Here is a 23,093-nt window from a genome sequence, read left to right on the forward strand (position 1 = left end):
ACTCGAGGGACAGCACCAACGGTGGCAACAATAGAGGGTCGCGCTACAGCTACGATCATAGCCAGTCGCAGTCCCGGCACCAAGGCCAATACAGTCGCAACTATCATTCTGGTCGCAATGATGCCGATCAGTACCAGCAGCATCATCAACAACAGCAGCAGTACAAGCAGCCACCTCCACCCCCGCCTCCGGTATTCAGCCCGCCTCCGCCTCCGCCGCCGCCATCAACACCTCCGCCACCTCCTCCCGAGTGATTCGGCGGATCTGCCCGAGCCGAATGTCTCGCCAATATATTTTGGATCAAGCAAATTCGCTCATGTGATTGGATTCCCTCGAGGATAATCATCTGTTGATGATGATCAAGTGTTGCTGAAATCTATGCGTGCGACGCTCCGCCCCCTATCCCCGTATTTTTGGTGCTTTTACAAAAATATCAAAATATTTGGTTTATCTTTTTTATCTGTTGTCGCCTTGATTCCACACATATTTTTCCCACACTAGTTCGCGCTTAGACTTTACATTTCACCTCGCTTCAATTTCATTTCACAACATAAAAAAATATAATAGCAAATTCTACCCTTCAAAATGGTCATTGCAAAGATTGCGCCTTCCCTACTCTCCAGCGACTTTGCTCGCCTGGCCGAAGAATGCGAGCGTATGCTTAGTTTGGGCGCTGACTACCTGCACATGGACGTCATGGACGGTCACTTTGTTCCCAACCTCACTCTCGGAGCGCCTATAATCAAATGTCTGCGCCCACACACCAAGGGATTCCTCGACTGCCACCTAATGGTCAGCAACCCCGAGCAATGGGTGGATGACTTTGCCAGTGCCGGTGCCGACTTATTTTGCTTCCACATCGAGGCGACCAAAGACGCATCAGCCCTCATCGATGACATTCACGCCAGGGGCATGAAAGCGGGCATGGCAATCAAGCCCGACACTCCTGTCGATGTTGTCTATGAGTTCGCTGAGAAGCTTGATCAGGTCTTGGTCATGACCGTGGAGCCTGGTTTTGGCGGCCAGTCCTTTATGCCCACGTGCATGGATAAGGTGAGGGAGTTGCGCAAGAGGTACCCTAATTTAGACATCGAGGTCGACGGTGGTCTGGACCCTGAGAATATTGAGGTGGCTGCCAAGGCTGGTGCCAATGTCATCGTTGCCGGATCATCCATTTTCAAGGCAAAGTCCCCCGAGGCTGTCATTTCACTATTCCGCAAGACTGTCAACGACGCCCAGCCCCCGGCATAAAAAACCCTCTTTTCGATAGAGCGCACGCTTTATTTGATTGCTTGCGACATAATACATTCAAAGGGTGTATTCAATAAACAACGAAAAAAACAAGAATTTACAATTTCCTTTTTTTAATTAGACGTGGAGGAACCACAGGTTGGGTTGGTTTGTACGCATGTCGCGGGGCTCCTGTCTCATGAGCCAGATATTGTTGCCATCAGATTCCCATTGCTGCCTCATGGCAACCGCTCCGTTGCTGAGTATCTGCTGGCGAATGCCTCGCGCACCGCCCTCCGCCATCAACCGCTCATATGCCGCCCGCATGCTTTTGTAAGACCGCTGGGGCAGGCGCTGCTGGCGCCTGCGATATAAATCGACAATCCCCCACGCATTTTCTGACCGCGCCCTAGGTTTCTGACTTGTTGAACTGCGGTGCAACTTTGTTCTGCCGCTTGTTCCATGATACCGGTCCTGCTGACTCTCGGCAGCAAAGGATGCAGAGTCACTATGTGAGCTGTAGATGCTGTGGAAAATATAGGCCCCAATGGCGCAAATGGCAACGCTGACTAACTTGGACATACTTTTTAGTGTATTTTTTTACAGTTGTTACAAATGATGTGCGAAAATGACGAGATAAGTCGAAAATAATATAAAACAGTAAAATACTATATGTAAAAATGCAATGGCTGATATGTGTAGAAAATGCAGATGCAGAGTAGAGTGAGTAAAATGTGACTTGCTTTAAAAAATAAAAGAGAAGGACAGAAAAAGAAAGAAGAGTATGAAATGACAGCTTACACTTTATATAAACCTCTCGAGAGAGCACATTTTTATATTCCCTCGCCTCACCTCTTCGATTCTGTTTTGATATTTCAAAGGCACATTTTTCCTTTACTCTTGGCGCCGTCTTTTCACTTTTTCACTTTTTCCTTTTGTCTTTTGCGATTACTGATGCAAATGATACAAAGTGCTGTCCTCGCAAGTTGAAAGCAAACAAAGGCGAGAATTTAAATCAAAAAGCAAAATGCTAAAAAGCAGCTTATAAACATTTTTATTTTCGCATCTCCTGAAAAACTAAGACAGCGGTTGTAAAACAACATTAAAGGTTTAAGTGAGAAAATGTGTATGGCGTGGTCAACCTGCATTAATAAAATGTATACCCATGTATGTGTGTCAATTAATATGTGATGTTTAATTTGTAAAAAAAATTCTATAGATGCGTGGTGTACATATTTAAATCAAATTCAATCGCTGCTATTTTTGCCGTTATCGCCCTTTTTGTTGCCTTTTGGCTTTGGCATTTTTGATTTTGGTGTCTTGCTCTGGGGCTTTTTGTCTTCTGACCCTGACTCCTCTCCCCCGCTGGTTGCTGCTTCGGTCTCTTCAGCAATGAAAAGGCGAATCTCCTCGCGCAAAACTTTACGCAAGCGCCGCGTGTTGTGCCTGTACCGCGCCATATCGCTGGGCGAATATGCGGACATGTCAAATGCCGACGCAATATTCAAACCGTCTAGCACACCCTGCGACTGGTCACTCGCGCCATCGTCGGTGTCGCTATCCGAAAGCGGCTCGCTCAGCTCGCGCTTAAGCGCCTCCTCGGCCGACTGCGTGTCGTTGAGCGAGTCGGGTTCGTCGTCCACGGCCGCCTCTTCGTCAACCTCTTCTTCGGGAACAATCTTACCAACTCTGGCCGAATCAAGATTAGTACAGGATCCGTTGACAATGTCCTGCTCGCTGAGGTGCTGCGAAAGATTTCCGTAGCGAGGCAAGTTGCACGCCTGCACGTTGGCCAACTTCCAGAACGGCAGACTCAGGCATCTCTGGCTGAAATGCGTCATGAGCAGGTTCTCCGCGCCCATGCCCAGTGCCATAGCCACGGCCTCGCTCACTGTCGTGTGCCGCTTGGCAATGGCGTCCTTGATGAGATCGTCGGAGTGCGTCGCCTCGTGCAAAAGAACCGTTGGGGGCTTGTCGCCGTGCCGCCCCAAAGTGACCAAGTTGGAGCATGGACGCGTGTCGCCCGAGTACACCAGCTTCCAGCCGCTCTTGTGCGTCAGCGACAGGCCGTATGCCCAGGGACAGTGGATGACGCTGCAAGTGGCCATATCCGTGAGACCCAAGTCGGCCTTGATCTTGTCCAAATTGGTCTGCGTGTACGTGGGAATCCCGTTCCTAAAATGAACTCCGCCGGCGGCCTGGTCGTAGGATATGCGGATGTTGTGGCAGCTGACAAAGTCTAGGCGATCCAAGCCCAGGTCCTCTACGCCAGAGTAGTCCTCGATCCATGCCATAAACCGCGCCGGGGCAACAACACTCAGCCGCGGCTTACTGGCCAGCGACTTGGTCAACTGGTTCCACTCGTGCAGCAGCAAAATAGCACCCAGGTGATGGTCGGCGTGCATATGCGAAATGTACAAAAGCTTGAGCGAAGAGACAAACTCTGTGTAATTGAGTCCGACGCGCGTGTTGTACGCGTTGCGCTTAGGATAACCCAAGAAGCGCTTTAGAAGTGACACGGTCGACTCGCCGCAGTCCAGAACTATGCCGCCGTAGCCTCTGACACTAACAATATTGGCGCTGACGTTGCGGTAAATGCTGGGGACCGAGGAGCCAGTTCCGATAGGGCACACGATGAGCTCGTCACCGTCGCTGCTGGAATTGATACTGCTGCTAATGCTGACGGAGTGGTCGTGGCTTTCTGTTGTGCAGTCTTTGGGAGACCGTTGCTGCGACGCCGCCTTCAAAGTGGCCATCTTCAGCATCTCTTGCGGAGTGATCGTCTTTTGGACCTTGGAGCAGTCAAGCTGGGGCTTGGGCTCCATATCAAACACCATCAGGCTGCTAGGCACGATGGCGTTCTCGCTGTCGATAAACGACCTCACCGAGAGCTCGGGCTCGCTAGCGCTCTGCGGAAGCACGTACGTCTGCGGGTCAATCGCTGACATCGCTGCTTGCACACGCAAGTGCCGTTGGAAAGGGTTCTCGTCAGGGACGTACTCAGGCGCGCTGACCATGTGGCGCACATGCGCTGGAAACCGCTTCACCCACGCCTTATATCTATCGTCCTGAGCCACCCCGGACCCGAGAGAGTGCACGACAAGCAAAAGCCGCTCCCGAGTCTCGGCGTGCGCGTCGTCCGAGGCGTTCAGGTAGGGGAAGAAGCGCGGACTCGTGACAAGCGAGTTGATGTACGCCGGGGTGGGACAATCAATGATGATAAATATGCCGCTGAGCCTGGCCGGTCCAACGCACTGGGAGGGGTGGATGACAGTACCGTCAGCCGTCGTGACGCTCTCGCCCCTTGTGAGCTTGCCGTACAGCGGCCCAGCCTTCAGACCCAGCGCCTTGGCCGCATTGACGTCAAACTTACCAGGCACCTCAGGGCCTTCGGAGATGTAGCAGAGCGCCACAGGCGTCGGCTCGGTCCTGGGCAGAGCCAGGTCAGAGATCTGGGCCTGGCGCGAGTTGTGGTCCGGAGAGCGAGTGCGCTTCTTCATGCCAACCTCCTGCTTTCTCTGCTGCTGCAATTGGTGCTGATTCTCAATCTCCTGCAGCTTCTGCTCAATAGAAGCACCGTCGCACGGCTCGTTATAATAACCGCGCTTCTTCTGCTGCACAGCCGGACTTTTCTTTTTCTTCTTGTCTGCAGCTGCAGCCGACTGTGGCTGCTGCTGGCCAAACGCACGAGCGACCAGCATTTTACGCGTTGTCGCTTCTTCTGACTCATTAGCACCCCACTCCCTGTCAGTCACCATGTAGCCGTCAGGGTAAATGTGCACGGGCGCGACTTTAAGATTTTCGTCCTTGTAGACTGCGGCCGCGTCACCATCACGCAGCTCGTTGACCCGCACGCCCATTTGATTGCGCAGAATAAAGTGCCTAGTAGCTGCCAAGGCGTGCATCAGATTGTGACCACCACTGATGGTCAGATTCTTGGCGCCCGTGTCGGCCAGAGTGAGCAACATACCCGGCAGCCCACCCATAGAGTCCCAGTCTACCCGCGTGAGAAACACAGCCGATAGCTTGCTTACCCGCACCTTGTTCTCAAAACTCAGTCGCTGTGTGCCCTCGCTGCAGTTAAACAGGTATCTACCCGAGGGGAAGTGCACTAGAACCGAGGTTGATTCGACATTGTGCGTGTTGGGCCGAACGATCTGAATGCTCCACTTCATGGCTGTTGAAAGGCTCGTGTGAATGCTGCGGCACGGCGGTAGGCGGATGTTGCTTTGGCTCTGGTTGTATAAATAGGGCGAATAGCTCGAAGGTGCACTTCTAGAGCGGCTGAACTTGCTGAATATAGAGGAGGCTATGCTGTGCCCGGTTCGATGATAACCACTTAGCATCTAGGCAGTCAAAACTCCCCGTAATATTGTATGGTTGGCGGACCGGAAGACGAGCTGGCCAAAGTTGAATTATAAAGTGTTCGTGTGTCGAATGGGCTACCGGGCTGTTGCGCTCCTTAATGTCCGTTATACAAAAATATGTGCGCGCGCCCTGAAATGATATATAGTCGTAAGTATAAAATTAAAATTAAGAAAAGAACCCGAAGAAACCGAAAGAAAAAAAGCGAAAAAGAAAATTTTAGTGGCAGTTGCTGACAATGGCAACAAAAATGATCCGCTGAATTTTTTTTTGCGATGCGCGGCGATGCGTGCAGAAAAAAACAATACACTTTCTCCATCAGCCAACGAAAAAATTATCTGCATCTTGACCCAGAAATCCGGCTTGATCCGGATCTACTGGGCCCACTGGTAACCAATGGAATGAAGATGAAGAAAGGGGGGGCGGACAACTGCGAGATATTACCGGCAATGTGGCTCATAATCTCGCTCTCATGGCATGATCGGACAATGTGGGAACATGTATCTAGGACTGGGGCTCAGAGCTGGAGCTGGGCACGATGTTGTCGCTGTTGACCCATTGGAGCTTGGGAAGAACCTTTGACTTGGGGCTGGTCACAACATTAGTCTTGGGCGGGCGACCACGCTTTTTCGGCTCGGCGCTCTCCTTGGCCCCGTTTGTAGCAGTGCTGGAAGCATTGATCCTATTAACGCTGGGAGGCCGACCCCGGCTTTTGGGCGGGCTTGGTACCACCTCATTCACGGTGGTCGCCTTTGGCGGCCGACCGCGCTTCTTTGGCTCGCTCGAGGTGCTGACAACCGCAGGAGCAGCGACGACCTTGGCTGGCCTGCCACGCTTCTTCAACTGATCTGACGCAGTGTTCGACTCGGGGGCCTTTGGCAAACGACCAGGTGCACGCGAATCCTCAGGCGTGCTGTCCTCTTTTGCCTTGGGCGGGCGACCACGCCTCTTGGGCTGCTTTGGAGCGTCCTCAACGGCTTGCTTCGCCGGGCGGCCGCGCTTGCGCGGTCTATCGGAATCGTTGTCGTTTTCGTCACTATTTGTTTTAGTGCCATTAATGGCGACTGGTGCAGTTCCCTTGGCCGGGCGACCGCGCTTCTTCAGAGTCTCTTCTGGGGCAGCCTGTACTTGTACCTTTGCCGGGCGGCCACGCTTGCGGGGTTCTGAGGGAGCTGCCTCGCCAGTGTCCTTTGCCGATCTGCCCGCAGTGCTGGCCGAGCTCGGCGTCACTGGAGTCACTGGTGTTGACGGTGCTTCTGCTACTGCAGCTTGCTTTGGAGGCCGGCCGCGCTTGCGCGGCTCCACCACTGTCTCCACCGCCGCCTCTGCAACCACTGATGTGCTGTCTGCCTTTGCCTTGGCGGGGCGACCGCGCTTGCGCGGTGCTTCCGACACAGCAGCCTCTGCAGCCGCCTTGACCGGTCTACCTGCACTGCGGGGCACCTCTGGAGTGGTGGCTTCCGGTGTTGTCTTGCGTGGTCTTCCTACTTTGCGTGGCGCGGAGGCGATCTCTTTGACAGAGGCTGCGGACACCGTCTTGCGAGGGCGACCGGGCTTCCGCGGTGCATCTACTTCGTTGGACGCAGGCATGGCGTTTACAGGGGGACCTGTAATTTTTTCTAACGTGTTGGCCATGGTTCTCAAGTTTAGCTCGGACTGTGGTGTGTGATACGATATTTCTAGCTTATTGGCAGTAATGATATGCGACTACAACGTCCAAAGAGGAATTCCTTTTTTGACAAAAAAAATTAAAACTATAAATTAAAATAATGAAATTAAAAAGCGCAAAGGTAAAAACTTTTATATATAGTCAATAAAAATAAGACCAATATCAAACTGTAGATGCTGCCTTTTAAAAATTAATGTTGTTTAAACTTGAAAAATAGTAGAAGAAAAATAAATAAATAAAAAAGAAAAAGAAAAATGGGGGAAGAGGCAGGGGGCGTGAAAAAAATTGGGAAATTGTGAATGAAAAAATTAATCCAAGAATGTATTTTTTTGGCAAGATTTTTTTCTTCAGCCGCCATTGAATTGAAAAATCCGCAAGAAATACTGCTCAATTTGGATATGCATGACTTGTTTTTTTTCATTTTCTCACACCCATCTTTTTTATTTTGCTGTCATTCACAATTTTTGGGCTATTTTTTTAGGTCAAGGGGGTGAGCGCAACAAGAAAAAAGAAAAGCAGAATTTTCACAGTGCGAGATAAATGGATGAACTGGAATTCCTCAACTCACTATTTTTCTTTTTTTCCCCTAAAAAATAAGATTGCGTAATGTTAATTATGCAATGAAAATAGTTGCAATAATTAAAAGTCATAAATAGTCCTTGATATTGACCAATTAGCGCATAATTTCTACTTTACGCTTGTTGACTTATTAACTTGTAGCGTGATCCTCTAGTCTTCAAGCATTTATTTGTTTTACTTGGAGTTGAACCGGAATTTATAAAATAAAGGTAGTTATGCCACTAATATCAACTATCAACTATTCGTTTAACCTATCGTTTCGCGGATTACAATGAAGGAATGAATTTTCTTTATTGCGTACAGCATGTGTTTTACATGAAAGCAAGGTGTATAAAATTATTTAAATAAAATTTGAACTGTAAATTTTAAATAAACATATGGCGCCGCTTATTTCCCAGTGTTGGCTGAAGCAAGGAGCGCGCACGACAGATACATCCGCCACACAGTGGTCAGTTCCTCTTTGGATACGTACTCGAGTCGCCATTTCTTGAATATTTGGAAACAGCGACGTGTTGGCGGAATGGTACACATCAACTGGACGCAGGGCGCGTTGAAATCGGCAGCACCAGGATATGTCGTTTTTCGGCTGTCCGCAACATAGTTGAACGCCTCATGGGACTGCTGTTGCTGCTGCTTCTGCTCTATACTGAGAAGCGAGTCTTCGTACATATACGTGCTCAGCATGTCTGGCTCCTGCTCAACAGACATACCGCGTGTCGTAATACTCGAGCGAATGCGGGTGGGAGGAGTATGCGCGACAAAATCAACGTCGTCAACAGTGCTCATACCGTTCAGGCACTTGCCTTTGTTGATCATGCTCTTGTTGTAACTGTTCGCGTCCATTTCATCAATACCGGCAACGGTGCCCACTGAGCGTGCAGGCGATAGAAACGTGTAGTCGTGAAGCCCATGCTGCTGCGTGCCCCTAACTAGCCTAAACATATATCCGGCGAGTGTGAGGCAAATTACTTGGCCGTGCACAAACGGGAACATTCGCTCTCTGGGAGTAATGCGCACGAAAAGCAGGATAATCCAGCCACATATCAGCAATGCCAAGATCCAATACTGATTGACCACATATACATATGGGTCACTGAGGGTGTATCCCTTCTTTTCTGTTAAAGTGCTGACCACGCTGGTGTATGTAAGCCCCCCGCCGATCGCAGCTACCGACCAGCCGGTGAGAATGACCCCATGGCATGCCGACATGTTTGGGGCGCCGAACATGTCTGCCAATGTGGCAGGGATGACACCGACACCACCGCCATAACAAAAAGTTGCCAGCCAGACCAAAACAATAAAAGGCCAGAACGTGAGTCGGGGAATGAAAAAGATGAGGCATGCGACAATCGTGATTTGAAGTGAGATGATGAATAGAAATGTGCGCCGGCGTCCGGCCCAGTCCGATGCCCAACCCATCAGCATGCGGCCACTGGCGTTGAACGCGCCGGCGATTGTGACAAGGTTTATGATGGACGCAGGCATGCTGCTGCCAAACATGTGCGTCGACATGCTAGCCAAATTTGAAATGATCACGACGCCAAAGACCAGATTTATAAAAAACGCTACCCAGAGAAGCCAGAAGTCGCGCGACGAAAGGGCCTCTGACAGTGGGATGATCAGAACAGGGTCACCCGAACTGGACCCAACAGTAATGGTTTGGCTGCCAATTTTGGCACTCTTGCCCTTGATTTTCTGCTGGATAGAACGGTGCTGCATGTCGGCAATTGACATTCTGGCCATTTCAAGAGCCACCCCTGGCAAATTATAGTGTGGAGGTGGCGGGCGCATAACCATGGCGCAGCCAAGCATGACGAGAAGATTGATGCTGCCCAGAATCACAAAAACCTGCGGAACGGTAAACGTGCGCACAAGAAAATCGTTGATATTACTAAAGGCCATGGCGCCGCTGCCAAAGCCACTGACGGCCAGCCCAGACGCAAAGCCGCGTGCATTAGGGTACCACTGTATAACTGCATCAATGGTTGTCACGTATCCTATCCCCATGCCAATGCCACCGACAAAGCCATATCCAAAGTACATTATCCCTATGTCCTTGCACGCCAGGCCGAGCGCGGCCGTGCAGTGCCCAGAGAAAAACACCACTGCAGCCAGTACTGCACACATGCGAGGCGAGTGTGATTCTATCCAAGGACCGAAAACGGCGCCAGATGCCCCAAGCATCCCCAGCGCTATATAAAAAGTGATATGGGCTTGATTGGTTGTCGGGTCATCGAACAGATATTTATCAATCGGTTTGTTGAAAATAGACCAGGCGTAAAGCGAGCCCAAGCAAAATTGGCTGAGTACAGCTACTGGTATAATCATCCACGCTTGGCATTGCACGCGTGCAAATAAAATAAACTGGTCCTGCTGAATCTGCTGCGGTGTGCGAACGTACTCGGTATTCGAGTAGTAGTTAAGAATTACTTCTTTAAACGAGCGATATTTTTCGTTGCGCGCCGGCTGCACAAATATCGCTTCTGGAGTGATATCCTCTATAATACGCATAGGCTGTCTGCGTGTATGTGAGTAAATTTAAACAAAAATAAAGTAGTTAAAGAATTAATAACAAATGATAACAATATATAAATAAGGGTGGCAAATGAAAATAATAAAAATGTTATTTTTAATGCAATACTGAATACTGGAAAAATCGTGGAGGTTGAGAATACAAAAAATATGGCGGAGTCTGCCTTAATATGTATGTCTGGCCCCTGGATCATTTTATCTTGAACAAACGTGCGCTGTGTCTATCAACATCCCGTTTAGTAAAAAATGACGGAAAAGCGAGATGAATGAAAAATTGAAAGTAGAAACTGAATGGCAAGAAACAAGTGCATAAACTAGCCACAAAAATATTTTGACAAGGGAATAGCTAGCTGTGTGCTCCTTTGGAAGCTTGATCCGCATTCTTTCCGATGAAAATGTTCTAATATTGCGTCGCATTTCTGTTTAAGTTTTAGTTTTAATTTTAATTTTATGTTGCCATAAAACATTTCCTAATTGGCATATGGTGCCTTTAGTTTTCCGTATTTTAATGAGTATACAGTGACAAAAATAAACACACCAAGGGCAGTACATTGTAGATGTGTTTTTGTTGCTTCGTGCTCTGAGATCCCATGAACGTTGGTTTACCAGAATATCAGTTGAAAAATGTATGCATTATGTTTAAAAAATATTGTGGCAGAGCCAATATGTTGTTGAACAATGCAATGAAAATAAAAAAATCAGCATTTTAAAAAACAAAAACAAAATGCATCTATACACGCCAAAATCATGCAGTGATACTAATAATAAAAAACAAAATATGTTTTAAATTTTATATTTATACAAGAAAACATCAAGTTAAATATACATACGCTTGGCATAAACACAGAATAATTGGTTGGCATTAGCATGTTGCGCTTATGCAGCATTGAAATATTCAAAATAAGCCACTCGAAACTACTTTTTCGTGAAAACACAAGCATTGTGCACTCTGTAATAGCAAAAACATATTGTCCCTAGTAAGAATACTTGCAGCACTCAACAAAGATATTTTGCATGAGCCACTAATTTATTTTGAAAACATAGTTTATTTGCTGCTTGGCAGCCAGCTACAAATGGCGTCAAAAACGAACGCGTGATTTTCATTTGAATACATTCTTCCCCGGCATACAAATGCAACTCAACACGCAAACATGCATTTTGAATTTAAAAACAATACTAACATTGCAAATATCTGTATCCGTATCTGGCAATGACAAAATACATTTCAGCGGCAAATATATTAGTAAGAAAACAGGTCCTTGAACAATAAATGCTCAAAACAATTATTGGCCAAAAGGTAAATTTTGCGCTCATTAAATTTAAGTAAATAAACTTGCATATCCAATATTCTAATGTGTACGATTAGCCAACTAGTATTTGTGCAAACAGCATGAATAATATTACGATTGCACTTGCAAGCAAAATAATTACTCCTGGGCCATTCCAACACAAATTAGGGGAAATGGGCGTTCTATCCCAATACAAGCAGAGCTCTAATGTGGAAAATACAGAAAATCACAAGGGGCCATCTTCATTCACTGCAAAAATAAATGATTATCCGTCGCATTTGTTCTCTGTGCGTGTCAATACGCTGGGAAATGGAAAAGGTAAGACGAGGGAGGCTGAGTAGAAAAAGAAAATATCCGAATCGCTTCTTTATTTTCTACTTTTGGTTGATAAATATACCTCAACAGGAATATTATGTGGACTACTGCTGGCAGTATTGGAAACGCCAGGATATCAAGCGATTTTTCTACAGTATAACAATTATAATTTAGATAGTTTTCTCCCAAGCAACTAATGATAAATGTCGGAAACAGGCTTTAGACATAAAATAAAACATATACTTAGCGCTAGTATCATATTCTGTCCAAAGCCCAAACAAAATTATTATTTGCTTGTTAAATGTTTTACTTTCGACCAAGCCATCCCCCCGCTTTAGTTGCTAAACGGCATCCTCCATCGTCGTCCCTTGATTCAGAGGATACATTTTGGAGTTACATTCAAGCGGGCAATAAGCAATAGTACTTTGTTTATTCAATTGAAAAATGGGTGCTCCAATTACAAAGCCACACACGCGTATTCTTGGTATAAACAAATTGGCTCCTCGTTGGAAAAAAGGGGATCCATGTTTTCATTTTGCCTTACATTTCGTCATTTTACCACCTCAAAGTTTTAATATTGGTAATCGATAATATGAACATATCCTGCGCACCGATAAACTGTAGCCATAGCTTGCCGGCAGTCAAACCGGATCGAAAACCGCCAGGAATGCAAAGCACAAATCTGACAAAGGTAGAGACCAGCTCGACAGAATGTGGTGACCTGGACTTGATGCCTCCGCAGCATACACATGCGACAGGCCGCACAATCAGATCACCTTCACATGTGGGAATTGAGTTTGATTATGAGAGTGCAGCGCGGACGTTGCATTATGGACGACGGATGTACCCAACCTTTGACCCTTCGCACACGCAGTCATGCCCGCTACGGTTTGTGCGACAATTCGAGCACGCAGCGCAGCACAATGGGCTTCACTTGAAGGCATGGGCTCGAAGATTCAACTCGTGCCTTCACGGAAAGGCGGAGGACTGGGCTTTTGACGAGTGTCCGCTAGAAACAACGGGCCTCTCATGGGAAGTGCGGTGTCGACAGTTTTTAGACTGGGCGCTGCTGCCCGCTGAGCAAGAGCTGAGGCGACAAAGGCTGCTGAGATTTTACCAGGCCGAAACTGACCTGAGCATCGATTTTGTGTACTCGTTTGAAGAAGCGTCGCGCGGGCTGCGAGATTACAAGGAGAATGTGTGGGTGCGCAAGTGCATTGCCAATATGGTAGCTCCTATCCGCACGGCACTGTTTGAGCTGTGGCCTGATGGGCTTCCAGTGCGGTTCCGCGATTTGCGCGACTCGCTGTATGCTGTGGATTGGAATCTGTACGAGGCCGCCAGCGTGCCGCTAAAAGTTTTTAAGTACGGTTCCCCCTATGTGTACGAAACGTACAACGCCCGCACAACATTTGCACACGCACTCCCCAGCCGCACCAGCATGGCAGGCGAGCGGCCCGCAGCCCAACAATTACTGCATGCGGCAACAGCGTCGCGGCCGCCAATTTCAATATCCGTCAATCGGAAGTATTCCTCAACCATATCATCTCCAGATCCGCTATCGGTTGCTGTTGCCAAAAAGAAGCGGAACGGAATCAACACAACAGCACAAAACCGAGGGGCACTTAGTTCTGTAGTGGCGGGATCATTGAGCCCTCGAGTTTCCTCGGAAGCCGCCTCAAACAACGCTTTCATTGACACTCGTCGCCCGTCCACAACACATACCACGGTGCCCAACATGGGGCTGTTTGAGCTGATCAACACGCTGGGCCAGATATCAGACAGAGAGCGTGGCATTATCATGTCAGCGCTGGAGAAAATTGGGACAGTTCCTGAAGACGAGTCGCCGGCTTTTTCGACTGAAGAAAACACATGCGCAGAACAGACACAGACACAGGCACAGACACAGAGATCAGACATTTACTCTGGAACATTGAATTCCACCACTGCAGCTGTCGTGCGACAAGGAACAATAAAGGGCGGCCAGAATTCGCGTGCAGCGACCGCGGCAACAATTGCAGCAACAGCACAGCTATACGTAGACACTGGAAACTGTGGCGGTGGCGGCGTGGTGGATAATAACACGAGATGCTTGAATACGACCAGCAACCGCTCTAGCGCCAATGAAAACTTTGGAGCTATGTCCGGTGTGCCAGGTGTGCGTCAGCGCCCAGCAATAGTCATGAGGGCCTCCAATGATAGCGATGAGCAGCAGCCAGCGGACATGATCCGACTGCGCACACGGCCACTGACCACTATGGCGTGCAGCAGCCGACCGCTCAGCAACATTTTTACAAGTGCCGATGTGAGGATGTCAATGGCTAAGCAGCCAATCAATTTGGCCAGCACAACCACACCATTATTTGCACAGGTGCAGGAAGCCGCAGCTGCCGCTGCTGCTGAGGAGCAGGCGAGGCTGACACATGCGCGCAAGCTGAGCAACCGCAAAAGCGACTCGGCACTGACCACAGCAACCAGGTCAATGCGGGCGGCAGAGAACCTGTATTATTGCGACTCAGTGGATAACGAATTGCGATCGCCAGAGTTTACAATCATACACCCAGCCATTGATCTGAGGACGAGCGCACGCAGGGGCCGTTTCGCTTTCATCAAGAAGATATCACACATGTTGACCCCGCACTAGATTTACATTTACATTTTCTTTTTTCTACTCGTCACACACTTTCAATATTAAATTGCATCGAGGAGGAGGGTGAAGAGGGAAGAGTTAAGTGATGATGCTCGATGACCAAATATTTGCAAGTTCCAGACACTTTAAGGCTAAACGAAATGTTAAATCTGTAGAGAGCAAGACAGCGTGTTCCAGGCAACTTTTATCTTTCGGTTGTTTTTAAAACAAATTGGAAAATAAATTTTTAACTACAATTTCCACTACAATTGTATACTCGTTGATAGTCAACAATGTCTGCTTGCCCTGTCACTTCACCTCACGCCGATAGCGGCCGGCTTTCAGACGCCATGCGCCGCAATCTGAACGGATATCTGCCAATCGACCAGTACGGGATGATTGGCAACCTGCATACAGCAGCGCTGGTCGGCATGGACGGCTCCATTGACTTTATGTGCTGGCCCGAGTTTGACAGTCCGTCGGTATTCTGCCGTCTGCTAGACAAGACCAAGGGAGGCTACTTTTCGATTACACCAGCCAGCACCTCTGTGACCAGCAAACAGCAGTACCTGCCATTTTCGAACGTGCTATCGACCAAGTTCCTTAGCGAAGACGGTGTTGGTGCCGTTACTGACTTTATGCACCGTCCGCGCCCGCACTCACGCACCCACAGACACATGATGCCCTGGGTGATGCGTACGGTCGAGGTCATCCGTGGCACCATGGACTTTGACCTCGAGTGCTTCCCGGCATTTGACTATGCTCGTGCGAAGCACAAACTAGACATTGTCGACGCACCTCCGCACGAGACTCCACAGCCCCAGCCGCACGCCGCTGATGCAGAAAACAGCATCTTCCAGAGCGTCTTCTTGCACTGGGACCTGGCCGACGAGAGCGCAGAGTCGCACGTGGGCTCGCAGCGCGCCATTTTTACGCCCGAGAAGCTTGTTCATGCTGAGGGTCTGGGTATCAGCGGAAATGCCGAGGACATGAAGGCGCAGACCGCTGTGCACCAGATGGACCTGCGGTATGTTGTTGGCTGCACCAGTGGCGGCACGTGTCCGTACATCAGGCTTGACGCAGCCAATGGCCTGGTGCCTGAGATGGGCCAGGGCGTTACATCGCGCTTTACACTCTGCGAGGGCCAGCGTCTTGTCTTTATCCTGCGCACCACGCCTGAAAATGCCACCGAGCACATGGATGATCCCGCCGAGGTCGCTTTCTTCCGCAGCCGCTACGACCCGCGTTTGAACATGAAGGTCGTTGAGGACATGCTCGAGGATACGCTGTTGTACTGGTTGACGTGGATCCGCAGCTGCTCGTACAAGGGCCGGTGGCTGGAGAATGTCGAGCGGAGCGCGCTGATACTCAAGCTGATGACGTATGAACCCACCGGTGCCGTCGTTGCTGCAGTCACCTTTTCTTTGCCTGAGGCCATCGGCGAGCACGGCCGTAACTGGGACTACCGCTTCACGTGGGTGCGCGACTCAGCTTTTACCATGTACGCCTTTATGCGCCTGGGGCTGAACACTGAGGCAAAAAGCTACATGTCCTTTGTGGGCCGCATTTGCAGCGAAAAGAACGCTGATGGTGGCCTCCAGATTATGTACACGTTGCGCGGCGGCCGCGATATGCCCGAGCTGATCCTGCCACATCTCGAGGGTTACCGCAGCTGTGCGCCCGTGCGCATTGGTAATGGCGCTGCCAACCACCTGCAGCTTGACATCTACGGCGAGCTGCTCGACGCAGTGTACCTGTACAACAAGTTTAGCCGCCCGCTATCGTACGATGAGTGGATCAACATCCGCTCTCTAGTCGACTATGTCTGTGCCAACTACAACCAGCCCGACATGGGCATCTGGGAGGTGCGCGGCCGTCGCCAGAACTTTACCTACTCCAAAATCCAGTGCTGGGTAGCCATTGACCGCGGTATCCGCCTGGTGGAAAAGCGCGAGTTCCCGTGCCGCAATATAGATCATTGGCGCCGCACCCGCGACGACATCTACGAGGAGATCATGGAGAAGGCATGGAATCCTCGACTGGGATTCTTCGCCCAGAGCTACGAAACTCAGGATACGCTCGACGCCGCCGTGCTCGCCATGCCTCTGCTATTTTTTATCAATGCGACCGACCCACGCTTTCTCAAGACCATGCGCCACATCATGCTGCCGCCGCACAAGGGCGGCCTGACTGCCAACAACCTGGTCTTCCGCTACAACGCCGTCGAGACCGACGATGGCTTGTCAGGTGAGGAGGGCACTTTTTCCTTGTGCACGTTCTGGTTGGCCGAAGCCCTGTCACGCGCAAGCAAGGCTGACATCACCCTGCTGTATAAGGCGCAGGTCATCATCGACGAGATGATCATGTACGGCAATCACGTCGGCCTGTTCTCTGAAGAGATCGATAAGGCTGGCAAGCACTTGGGCAACTTCCCACAGGCCTTCACGCACATTGCGCTTATCTCGGCGGCATTCAACGTCGACCGCGCACTCAAGCAAATGGACAAGTAGTGAGTGCTTTGTAGTATTAGAAATCACTATTTTCTCGTATTTATACTTATATGATAATTAAAATATTATGTATCCAACTTTGATTCAACCTTGGTTGACGTTTACAGGAACGGCTCGATGTTGATTTCAAAGGCAGACACTGGGTAGTCCAGCTCAAAGTTCACCAAAACCTCTGGGTGCATCACACCAATGGAGCCCAGCACAAATTCGTTGAGTTCCTCGTCTGTGTACACGACACTGGCACTGCGGCCGGACAGGTACGTCGGCAGCTCGGCCTCGGCCAAATAGTACCCGGCGGCACCCTTGCGCGTGTGCCGCACGTTGAGCGACTGCATGATGGTATCTAGCAGACCCTGGATGACCTCAAACTGGGCCATGCGGCTGGAGAACAGCGCGCACGCGCGCCTCTCGTTCTGGGCACCGGTCCCCTTGAGCTCAGGGTTCTTGAATACAACATCTGACACCTCAAAGATCTTAAACGGAATAGCGTGCTTCTTGTTCTCCCTGATGGTCTTGAGCAGACCAGGGAGCATGGTAGAGCGGCACACTTGGAATTCGATCGTCATAGGGTTTGCGAGCACGACAGCCTCAGTGCCAGGGTCGGTGCGGCGAAGGAATTTGAAGCTCTCGTCGTGCGAGCACAGGCTGAGCGTCAGCGCCTCGGTCCACCCAGCCATAGCCATCTCCTTGCGCACCAGATCGGTCAGTTTGTTCAGGGGGAGAGCCTTTCCAACGGTGGCTGAGTTGTTCTGCGCGCGTGGGATGTTGTTGTAGCCAAAGGCAATTCCCAGGCAGCCGGCAATATCGCACTCCTGCAGAATGTCCGGGCGCGTCACCGGCACCTTGACGATGATCTGACTGTCCTCAGACTTGTCGCTGAGCGACATCTTCTTGAGCAGGCCCGAGACAGCATTGGTCTTCTTATCGAGGGAGGCATCCAGGGACATCTTGTTAAGCAAAGCAATAATCTCATCATTGGATTTTTGCACGCCGACAATGCCGTTGAGGTACTTTGTGCTGGTCGTCATGGTGCGGCGTTCAAAGTTCGGGTACACCAGGGTCTCACCATCGGGATAGACAACCTCGACGGGCTCAACGGTAAAGGGTTCGGAGCAGTACCCGCTGAACATGGTTAGTATAATGTTCAGCACCATGTTGACCTTGGTGATGTCTGTCGCAGTGATCTCGATAAAGATGTTCTTAGTGTCCAGCGTGATCTTGCTGTGCTCGCTGTTGATCAGCGGCGGCAGCGACATCACCCGGCCTCTGGCGTCGTACACAACAGGGTACACGGGCGAATCGCGGATAATGTGCAAGAACTTCTTGATATGCATGTCCGTCTCGTAAAACTCGATCACCCGGTGTCCATCCATCTCCTCCTTCTGGTTCAACGGCACGAAGCGGATATCCTCAGGTCTGCGCGCCTCGTAAGTGAATGGTCCCTCGACGGTATCAAGATCGTGGGTTCCAATAGACACCAGCGTGCGGCGGCGGCAGAGGTTGTTGTGCAGCTTGTCCTGCAGGTCAATGAGCGATTGGTACCGCTCCTTGTTCAGCTTGACGCCCCGGAGAACGGCGCCCACAACGAAGGGACGGATTTGCGCGCAGTCTGCCGACACCGTGATGCGGTGCGGGTTCTCGGTGTGAGCCACACGGTAGGTGGGCGAAGGCTCGCGGCCAAGGAAAATACCGAGAGCGCGGGTAAGGCCTTCAAAACACAGGAGGTCGTAGCGATTAGCCGGGATATCGATTTTCAACTGGGCACGCTCGCCGGGCGCCAGAACAAACTTTTCCGAGGTCTAATTTAAAAACTTGAAGAATGCATTGCAGGCGTTATTTAGTTGCAAAATCAAAGATACCAAGCGAGTTTCACTGAATTTCTCAAAACTGCAAAACTTACATCCTCCTCCAGCTCAATTCCAAACTCGAAGCAGAGCTCGCGGAACTGGGCCGTGTCGTACTGGTTGTCCAGATACTCGAAAAGGTCCTGCTTGTCGATATTGATAGTCGGCATTGTGTACTACTATAAGAAAACAAAATTTTCCGATTGAAATTTAAGTTGAGCGAAAAGGCAAAATCGATTCAATTTTTTTTAGTTCCTACTTCAAACCAACTTTGAAAATTTTTGATGATTCATTTCTAGTTTTCACGTGCTTAAAATTATTATTATTAATGGCACATCCCATTTTTGATTAAAACAACATAATATTCAAAGCATGTTCAAAAATATACTCAAAATTTAGTCATTTAAAGATTTAAAGAAGTCATTTTAGACACCCCTTATTATAAAATTAATATATAAAACACAGCATGCGGAATAACGAGCACCTGGCCATTGTGAGTAAAATAATTGCTAATGTTTAACGTATACTTTATTGCTGACACCATGAACTAATGTTATTGGCATGTCGTTTGTAGATTGGATCCCAAGTCATCCTGGTTCCCTACGAGAAGGAGCATGTACTAAAGTACCACGAGTGGATGGAATCCCCGTTCCTGCAGGAGATGACTGGGTCAGAGCCATTGAGCATTGACGAAGAGTACGCCATGCAGGAGTCCTGGCGCAACGACACTGACAGTAAGTTGAAGCAGTTGTGCACTGACAATCTCCAAGCAACACAGTTGCCATTCCTTGACTAACAATGCCTTTTTACCAAATTTCTGTGAAACCCAATAGAGTGTACCTTCATTATCCTCGCTAAGGACTCTCAGAATGTGGATATCTACAACAGCGCCAGGATGATCGGTGACGTGAACTTTTACCTGAACAACCACTATAACCCGCATGAGGCCGAGCTCGAAGTGATGGTGGCCGAGCAGGACTACTGGGGCCGAGGCATTGCCACTGAGGTGCTTTGCCTAATGATCCAATACGCCATCAATGACGTGAAGGTTACTGATCTGGTTGTGCGTATCAAGGAGGATAACTCCACTAGCATTTATATCTTTGAACACTCCTTTGGATTCAAGGAAACCGAGAGATCAAAAGCCTTCAAGGAGGTTACGCTGCGCCGCCAGGTCGACGATGAGCTGAGGTCGGAAGCCGAAAAGTGGGCGGCGAGTGCCGAGAGAGTCGAGTTTAGAAAATAAGTAGTTTTTATTGTTAAAGATAGCAAACATGCACAAAAACGACTCAAGATACAAACCCAGACTTGGACCTGGAGACCATTGATTTGAAATCAGCATATAGCACATCCATGCGGCCCTGGCTTTCGAGCATTTCCACGAGATCGTCTGGAGCTATGCCGTTCCAGATCTCATCTAAATCGGCATTGTTGCTTCTGGAAGCATCCGGCCGGTTGTACGATAGTGTGCGCAAAGACACCTCGACTCCATACGACAAGCGGTACAGGAAATGGTGCAGCTCGTGGCAAAGCTCCGACCTCAGCTTGCACACTCTGCCCACGTTGTAGCTCACAGTGTTGGGAAGGCTATCGTTACTTGATCGGCTACTTTCTTCTTCTGAGGAACTGTTGTCGACTGACAGAACGCTGGTGTCGCCCGGCTGAGGCGGTGCAAGAATGCCGCGATTGTACGGCGTTCCAGTCAAGGCGACACAGAAAGTGGCCATGCGGTTTTGGTGGAAATGACAGGCATCGCAGCCTGGCGTGCCTGTGATGCGCGTCGCATTGTACCCAGGATACCCGTAAAGGTTGTTGCGGAAGCCGTCAACCCAGACAGAGCTGGCGACCAGACTTTGCTCGACCGAGTCAACGACCCGGACCACTGTGATATACGCCTGGAAAAAGTAATGTGCGTTCTTCTCGCTCATTGCTGGCTTGCGCCTGCCATTGCATATCCAATACACAAGATACTGCACGTACGCCTTGAACGACGTGTGCAGGTCGAGCTGGTTAAACTGCTCGGGCATCAGCGACATTACTCTACGCGGATTGCTGTGGCCGAATGTCGAACTCGCTTCAAAATTTCTGTTGTCGTCGTAGTCGTCACCAGCGTTCCGGTGGGAAAATGCGCCAGGACTATCTGCGCTATGGTTGATACCAACGCTGCTCCGCTCTGCCTCGTTGGCATCCTCATCGTCAACAATGAAATCCACAATGTCATCATCAAGATCTGAATCGAATAGCTTTGCCCTCTTGGTTAGCGCCTTTGGCGATCTACCTTTTCCAGACTTGAGCTCCAGCTTGTGCAGCATCTGCTCGCGCCGCCGAGGCTCAAATGCCAATAGGTACTGCCCCATCCTATTGTCTGAATTTTGCGCATCTCGCGCAGAGCTAGACAAAGCATTCTGTGCTGGCTCCTCTGGATCAGATACAAAGTCGTCGTCACTGCTATCATTGATGACAAGAACGGCGTTCTTTTTGCTGCCGCGCGCCTTGCTGTCGGATTCGGTATCAGTCCTGGGAATATCGACCAGAATGTCAGCAAATGAATCAGCGCTCTCAATGGAATCATGCGCAGCTCCTCCAATGTCGTTCTCGGAGTCTGTATCATACGACACATACTGTGCATTGATTCGCGCCCGCTCAAAGCGGCTATTCATTGCGGTCGGTGTTTGTTTCCTGCGCAGGCGCTGCTGAATAATCGCACGCTTGTCCAGGGCATCGCTGTCGTCAGTTGCCTCCTCGGAATCGCTGATCTGAAGCGCCACTCGCGGCCTTTTCTTTGCCTGGAACGCGGATGGTTGCAATGCTGGCTGAGATTTAATCGGTTCGAGGGGATTTTCGGGAAGCTCGTCTGTAGATAATGCGTCTTCGGTGTCAGATACTAGCCGCCGCTGTATCCTGGTGTTACTCAGCCTTCTGCTCATCCTTTTCGCAGCCCGTCCCAGTCGCTGCTTTTCTTTTGTGTTTTCGACGATTCGTTGGTAGTTTCTGGCACACTCCTCGTCAATAAACTCCATTGTGTGCGGGGTCGACTCACGCAAAGTTCCAATCGTCGCTGGCGCACCCCTCTCATACTCGATTTTTACGGAATCCGAGTCATCCGCCGACTCGACACCGTGACTCTTGGCATCGCCACCGGCATTGCGGTCATCAGTAAACATGGCCGCAATATCTTTTGTTTCATCATTAGCGTACTTGATTACGATCTCATCTTGAAGTTTTGGTGCATGCGGATTTGAAGTATCTAGAGTATCTGGAGTGGCGGCTGTCACTGCTGGCTGCCTTTTGGCCTTTTTGGGCAGCGGTGGTGGTCTTTCAATCGGACCTTTGTGTCGCCGTGCAGAGCGCTGAAGAACCTGTGACAAAGAAATGCCTAGCTCAACGTCCGGAGGCGCCCAGTCGTCTAAAAAGCTCGACGAGCTCGTGGTACTGCCTGAAACTGGAATTGGGCTTGCTGCGGAAAATCGAGTCTGAGTTGTCGACCTCGTCGCAACCGCCTTTTTCTTTGGTGGCATTTCTTATGTGCTGGAATTAAAAAGAGTGCAAGCGATAATGCGAACGCAAATGTCAATGTGAATGCGAATGCGCAAAGTTTGTAGTTGATAAAAAATATGTTATTTTTGTGACAAATAAAGGGGGAAAAGAATACTGGGTGCAACTCACAGTGGACAAAATGACACAGTAACAAAAATACAAGTGCAAAAAAATGACGCCTGATAAGCAAGCAAATATAATTTGATGCGCTGGACAAAAAGCATCCCCACATTTCGCCCAGGGAAAATAGATCCATAAATCCGCTTGCTCATTTGACAAAGCCTTGTCCTGTGATAAACTGGCGGCAATAACCCCATGATATGTGGATAAATCAATCCGTGCGCTGCCTGCTTGGATGAATAGCCACAGAAGATGGTGCCTCCTTGGCTTTGCGCCCGGCTGCTACTGCTGAGTTTCTGCCAAATGATCGCACCTAATTTCTTACCTTTTAATGAAATGTAAAGGTAAATACGTAAACACAATTTCAAAGTTTTTCTCAATGGTTGGGGTTTTGTTACAGTACAATTGTTCGCGTCATGATGGCAAGGTCCCCATTGATCTGTGGCTTTCCAACAATGCAAGGTTAAACAATTG

General features: G+C 49.5%; 9 protein-coding genes across 9 annotated transcripts; 4 read left to right on the forward strand and 5 right to left on the reverse strand.

The window, feature by feature from the left end:
* Positions 1-585: 585 nt before the first annotated feature.
* On the forward strand, positions 586-1,251 carry BX661DRAFT_197036 (Ribulose-phosphate 3-epimerase-like protein; the record flags this gene model as incomplete). Its single annotated transcript, XM_051538095.1, has 1 exon — positions 586-1,251. The coding sequence occupies one exon, from the start codon at positions 586-588 to the stop codon at positions 1,249-1,251; it is 666 nt and encodes a 221-aa protein (XP_051393562.1).
* Positions 1,252-2,392: 1,141 nt separating this feature from the next.
* BX661DRAFT_179307 (beta-lactamase-like protein) lies at positions 2,393-5,776 on the reverse strand. Its single transcript, XM_051535156.1, has one exon. The coding sequence runs from the start codon at positions 5,574-5,576 to the stop codon at positions 2,478-2,480; it is 3,099 nt and encodes a 1,032-aa protein (XP_051393563.1). The 5' UTR covers positions 5,577-5,776; the 3' UTR covers positions 2,393-2,477.
* On the reverse strand, positions 5,777-7,506 carry BX661DRAFT_179308 (uncharacterized protein). Its single transcript, XM_051535157.1, has one exon. The coding sequence runs from the start codon at positions 7,228-7,230 to the stop codon at positions 6,100-6,102; it is 1,131 nt and encodes a 376-aa protein (XP_051393564.1). The 5' UTR covers positions 7,231-7,506; the 3' UTR covers positions 5,777-6,099.
* Positions 7,507-8,812: 1,306 nt separating this feature from the next.
* On the reverse strand, positions 8,813-10,354 carry BX661DRAFT_141049 (major facilitator superfamily domain-containing protein; the record flags this gene model as incomplete). Its single annotated transcript, XM_051532872.1, has 1 exon — positions 8,813-10,354. A coding segment is annotated over one exon (1,542 nt), but the record flags the coding sequence as incomplete, so codon positions are not given.
* A 2,217-nt stretch (positions 10,355-12,571) lies between these two features.
* BX661DRAFT_169682 (uncharacterized protein) lies at positions 12,572-14,623 on the forward strand (the record flags this gene model as incomplete). Its single annotated transcript, XM_051533547.1, has 1 exon — positions 12,572-14,623. One exon carries the CDS (start codon positions 12,572-12,574, stop codon positions 14,621-14,623), a length of 2,052 nt encoding a protein of 683 aa, XP_051393566.1.
* Positions 14,624-14,958: 335 nt separating this feature from the next.
* Positions 14,959-17,118, forward strand: BX661DRAFT_141107 (Six-hairpin glycosidase-like protein; the record flags this gene model as incomplete). Its single annotated transcript, XM_051532874.1, has 3 exons — positions 14,959-15,509; positions 15,657-15,822; positions 15,868-17,118. 3 exons carry the CDS (start codon positions 14,959-14,961, stop codon positions 17,116-17,118), a joined length of 1,968 nt encoding a protein of 655 aa, XP_051393567.1.
* A 21-nt stretch (positions 17,119-17,139) lies between these two features.
* Positions 17,140-19,299, reverse strand: BX661DRAFT_179315 (beta subunit of phenylalanyl-tRNA synthetase). Its single transcript, XM_051535158.1, has 2 exons — positions 19,019-19,299; positions 17,140-18,917 (listed from the first exon to the last, which is right to left on the reverse strand). The coding sequence occupies exons 1-2, from the start codon at positions 19,130-19,132 to the stop codon at positions 17,220-17,222; spliced, it is 1,812 nt and encodes a 603-aa protein (XP_051393568.1). The 5' UTR covers positions 19,133-19,299; the 3' UTR covers positions 17,140-17,219.
* Positions 19,300-19,351: 52 nt separating this feature from the next.
* On the forward strand, positions 19,352-20,210 carry BX661DRAFT_161478 (GNAT domain-containing protein; the record flags this gene model as incomplete). Its single annotated transcript, XM_051533311.1, has 3 exons — positions 19,352-19,455; positions 19,537-19,696; positions 19,796-20,210. Exons 1-3 carry the CDS (start codon positions 19,429-19,431, stop codon positions 20,206-20,208), a joined length of 600 nt encoding a protein of 199 aa, XP_051393569.1. The 5' UTR covers positions 19,352-19,428.
* BX661DRAFT_179317 (uncharacterized protein) lies at positions 20,211-22,639 on the reverse strand. The gene has a single exon (XM_051535159.1). It carries the CDS (start codon positions 22,478-22,480, stop codon positions 20,252-20,254), a length of 2,229 nt encoding a protein of 742 aa, XP_051393570.1. The 5' UTR covers positions 22,481-22,639; the 3' UTR covers positions 20,211-20,251.
* Between the last annotated feature and the right edge of the window lie 454 nt (positions 22,640-23,093).

Source organism: Kickxella alabastrina (genome assembly GCF_025024165.1).
Source record: "Kickxella alabastrina strain RSA 675 chromosome Unknown BX661scaffold_5, whole genome shotgun sequence".
Lineage (NCBI taxonomy): Eukaryota > Fungi > Kickxellomycota > Kickxellomycetes > Kickxellales > Kickxellaceae > Kickxella > Kickxella alabastrina.

What these genes read in the sequence shown, in the direction of transcription:
- BX661DRAFT_179307 (XM_051535156.1), bottom strand. Translation starts at nt 5,576, where the DNA reads ATGCTAAGTGGTTATCATCGAACCGGGCACAGCATAGCCTCCTCTATA.
- BX661DRAFT_179308 (XM_051535157.1), bottom strand. Translation starts at nt 7,230, where the DNA reads ATGGCCAACACGTTAGAAAAAATTACAGGTCCCCCTGTAAACGCCATG.
- BX661DRAFT_179315 (XM_051535158.1), bottom strand. Translation starts at nt 19,132, where the DNA reads ATGCCGACTATCAATATCGACAAGCAGGACCTTTTCGAGTATCTGGAC. An exon ending in GAATTGAGCTGGAGGAGGAT is followed by an intron (nt 18,918 to 19,018) that starts GTAAGTTTTGCA and finishes TTTTTAAATTAG; the next exon opens with ACCTCGGAAAAGTTTGTTCT.
- BX661DRAFT_179317 (XM_051535159.1), bottom strand. Translation starts at nt 22,480, where the DNA reads ATGCCACCAAAGAAAAAGGCGGTTGCGACGAGGTCGACAACTCAGACT.